Source organism: Theobroma cacao, chromosome 10, assembly GCF_000208745.1.
Source record: "Theobroma cacao cultivar B97-61/B2 chromosome 10, Criollo_cocoa_genome_V2, whole genome shotgun sequence".
NCBI classification, from domain to species: Eukaryota; Viridiplantae; Streptophyta; class Magnoliopsida; order Malvales; family Malvaceae; genus Theobroma; species Theobroma cacao.
In genome coordinates, this window is record NC_030859.1 from 9,792,345 (window position 1) to 9,796,216 (window position 3,872).

A 3,872-nucleotide genomic window follows, 5' to 3' on the forward strand; every position below is an offset into this window, starting at 1 on the left:
TGAGATTAATGAGTCAGAAAAATTATTGAATGAGTATTGCCTCATGATTTATGCTTAAGTGCATAGTTTATGACTATATGAGTGTTAATGATGTTATTCACATTGTAATGTGGTGATATTAAATTTTTTAGATAAAACCTTAGCCTAAGGAATGATCCCTCAATGCTAGAAAGACATATGAATGAGTTAGATTCAAGAAATTGCCCAGAAAGTTGGATTTTATGGTGAAAGTATCAACACATAGGAAGTATGTATCGATACATTTTCAATAGAATGCTACAAGAGGCATTTTATCTGAAATGTATCGATACTTTATCAAAGGTATCGATTGATTACTTACACGTATCGATACATTCCAGAATGTATCGATAGAATTGTTGCAGAATTGGCTTCTCAAGTGAATTTAGAGAGGTTTTCATGATTAAATGGTTTCTAATGACTTATGCAAAGATGTTTTCCATGTAATGTTATTCAGTGGATGATTAAATGCTATGTTTCAGGAACACCATGGTAATGTGGAAGGATTTGTGAATCATATGTATTTATCATTGCATGGTTATGAAAAACTCATATCCTTAGCTTGTCCTCTTCCATATATCCACTCATAGAGTCTTTATGACTCACACGTTATTTTCCCTCTTTATTTTTGTTACAAATCAGTGATAGCTCTCTTTTGCTAGCAGCCAATATCATGGAGACATGATCTGTTCATTTCTTATTGGTAAGTGTCTAGAAGCCTCTCAATGCCTAGCGAGTTGGGTCATGTTCTGCTAATGAATCAGTCTATGTTATGCATATGTTTACAGACTATGAACATGTTTGATGGATTATGAGTATGTTATCGTAATGTAGCCAAATATTTGGGCATATTACATTATGAATGTTATGTTAAATGTGTAAAATGGATCAAAAGACCATATGGACACCCAAAGGTATTGAGACATGTAAATATTATGGTGCACTGGAAATGTGGCACTCTAATGATATACGAAATGTTGCACTTACACTAGTATGTTGAGAAGTTCCATATATGTGTAATGTTGCATATGATGGTATGCATAAAATGAGATGTGACACTTTGTATGGACGAAGATGTAGATTGCCTATTGGTTGATTTGAAGTTGGGGAATGAAAGCTCTTAGGGTCAGAGATGGTCCGAAAAGCGGAGCGATGCATCTAAGTGATATGAGAAAGGATGTTAATGGCTCAAAGTTGCAAAAACCTTTAGAGTTTGAATATGGTGACTATGTGTTTCTAAAAATCTTGCCAACCAAAGGGGTTAAGAGATTTGAGAAGAAAAGGAAATTGAGCCTTAGGTACATCAAACTTTTTGAGGTACAAAGGCGTGTGGGTGCAATTGCTTATCATTTTGCATTACTGCTTAATTTGTCCGATGTTCATCTGATTTTCCATATATCCATGCTTAGGAAGTTTGATCCTGATCCTTTGCATCTGATACAATATAATGATGTCCAGTTGCAAAATAGACTTGGTTATGAGGAGCAGCCCGTAGCCATATTGGATTGACAAGTGAAATGGCTTCGTTCGAAGGACATTACTATGGTGAAAGTATTGTGGCAAAGCTATGCGGTTAAGGAAGCCACATGGAAATTTAAGGAGGAAATGAGAGAGAGATATCCCCATGTTTTGAGGTTTATATATATGTTTTGAATATGGTATGTGATTTGAAATTCAGGAATGAATTCCTTATAAGGAGGGGAGAATGTAACACCCCTAATTTTTTATGTAAATTAAGTTAATTGGTGATATATTATCGACGCCAAATGTTTGCGTGTAGATAAATGGACATTTAGGTACATTTTGAGGAAATATTAGATAAATCCCATAGTTTGAGGTTTTGATCTAAGTTTGATGTTATGTTTGTGAATTTATGTGTATGGGATTAAATTAAATGAATGATTTGAGGTGTGATATTAATAGGGAATGATTTTGGGATGTTAAACTTGGATTTTTGAAAGTTTTAAAAGCTTAAAACAACCTACAAGGGAAGATGTATTGATACATCCCCTCATGTATCGATACATTCTTAACAGAAAGAACAATATAAGGTTTTTTGGAGGAATTTTATCGATACATTTGAAGATGTATCGATAGATTTGAAAATTTGATGAACATGTATTGATACATTGCCCCAGTGTATCTATACATTTAGTTGAAATAGTGGCAAATGTATCGATACATCACTGAGGAAATGCAAAAATAAAAAAAAGGGTCTCATGCCATTTCCACCCTTCTACTTTCAAATCTTTCTTTCCCTTTCTCTCTCTAGAAAACTCGAAACCTTAACCCCCAAATTGATTTTTAAAGCCATTTGAGGCTATTTGGAGCTTGGGAAACCATCTTGGAGGTAAGATTTAACGTTTTCACTTATTATTTTTTCATTTAATCGGTTAATAATTTCAAAATAAAAATTTTCTCTAGATTTGGTAATATTCCTTCTTTAGCTTGGATTGGAGAATTTGGAGTTAAGACTCATGCAATCCAGCTTCTAAGGTATGGGTTTTGCTTGTTAATGAAGGATTTGAGCTTCAATAATTGGAATGCTAAGATTTGGTTAATTGTGGAAAAGTTAGCATATTTCAAAAGCCAAGATTTAATTAACAATTGGATGTTTTGATGTGTTCTAAGGAAGAAATGAAGTAGTTGGATGTGCTAGTGAGATAGAGGATGATTACAAGCTAAAGTTAAGCACGATGATGGGATTACCTCTAATTTGTCACTATGAGTGGGTTTGAATTAAAATGCATGTGATGCATGAAGCCTTGATGAACTTGCTGCCATGGTGTTAGAATATGTGTGTGTGTGTATGTATGATTGCCTAGATGTAAATGCCCAAGCTAGAGAACCAAATTGTGGAATGGGTGTTTGTGTGCTATGATGTGAGCCACATAGGTGGCTTATGCTGTGTGTGCCTAGATTAGGATGTCTAGAGGCTATAATGAACCCTAGGAGTAGATTTCCCTAGGCAAAGGATATGTTAAGAGAATTTGATCCAATGCTACCTTAAAGATTTAAAAGCACTTACAACCTAACTTAGCTTAAAGATGATTGAAGCTTAATAAATGTGATTTGAGGTTCAATAAGGAATATGTGAACGATAAAGGCATGATGGCCTTATTTGCAGATTTGTAATTCCATCCAAGGGATGAATTCTGGACATCGATTTGATTTGTGGATGAGTGGAGTTTCGATCCCTTGTGACTATGTGTGTCCCTATAGGGATGGTGGTAAGTAAGAACAGTGGTATTAGTCCCTCTTGTGATTCCTGTCTGCAGTGCTTTGATGCCACCCATTTGAGGATACTCTAGGTGATGTTTACCATCAGGAGATTACTCCGATTAATGATTTGATTCTCTACCAGCTACTTCGGCACTGTCCGTGATTGGTTTTTCACCCATTGCTTCAGCATGCACATGATCTGTATTCCGCCAGCGGCTTTGCCTTGAGCGTGATTTGATTCTCCATTAGTTTGCCATCGAATGTGATTTGACTATGTCTAGGGGAGGACCACTCATTGACTCAATTCATATATGATGTGAGATAGTCATGAGAGGCATAGATAAATATGATATGATTCTGATGTGATAGTCTTGCAACTAGAGTGTGCCTTAGAGAATAATTTGAATAACTTTGATCGGCTTTGAGGGTAAGCCTAATGATATGTATGATGACCTTTGGAGACATTGAGGATGATGATATGCCCTCATATTGGTGACTTAGGGATAATCATATGCTTTATGTTAGAGAAGTTTGTTGGATTATGTGGTTGCACTAAGAGTGCAATATTTATTATGTGTTTATATATATATATATATATATATATATATATATATATATATATATATATATAT

The 3,872-nt window shown here is 34.9% G+C and overlaps 1 protein-coding gene across 1 annotated transcript; it reads left to right on the top strand.

Annotated features, from left to right (window-relative positions):
• LOC108663611 lies at positions 1,171-1,527 on the top strand. Its single transcript, XM_018128827.1, has one exon. It carries the CDS (start codon positions 1,171-1,173, stop codon positions 1,525-1,527), a length of 357 nt encoding a protein of 118 aa, XP_017984316.1.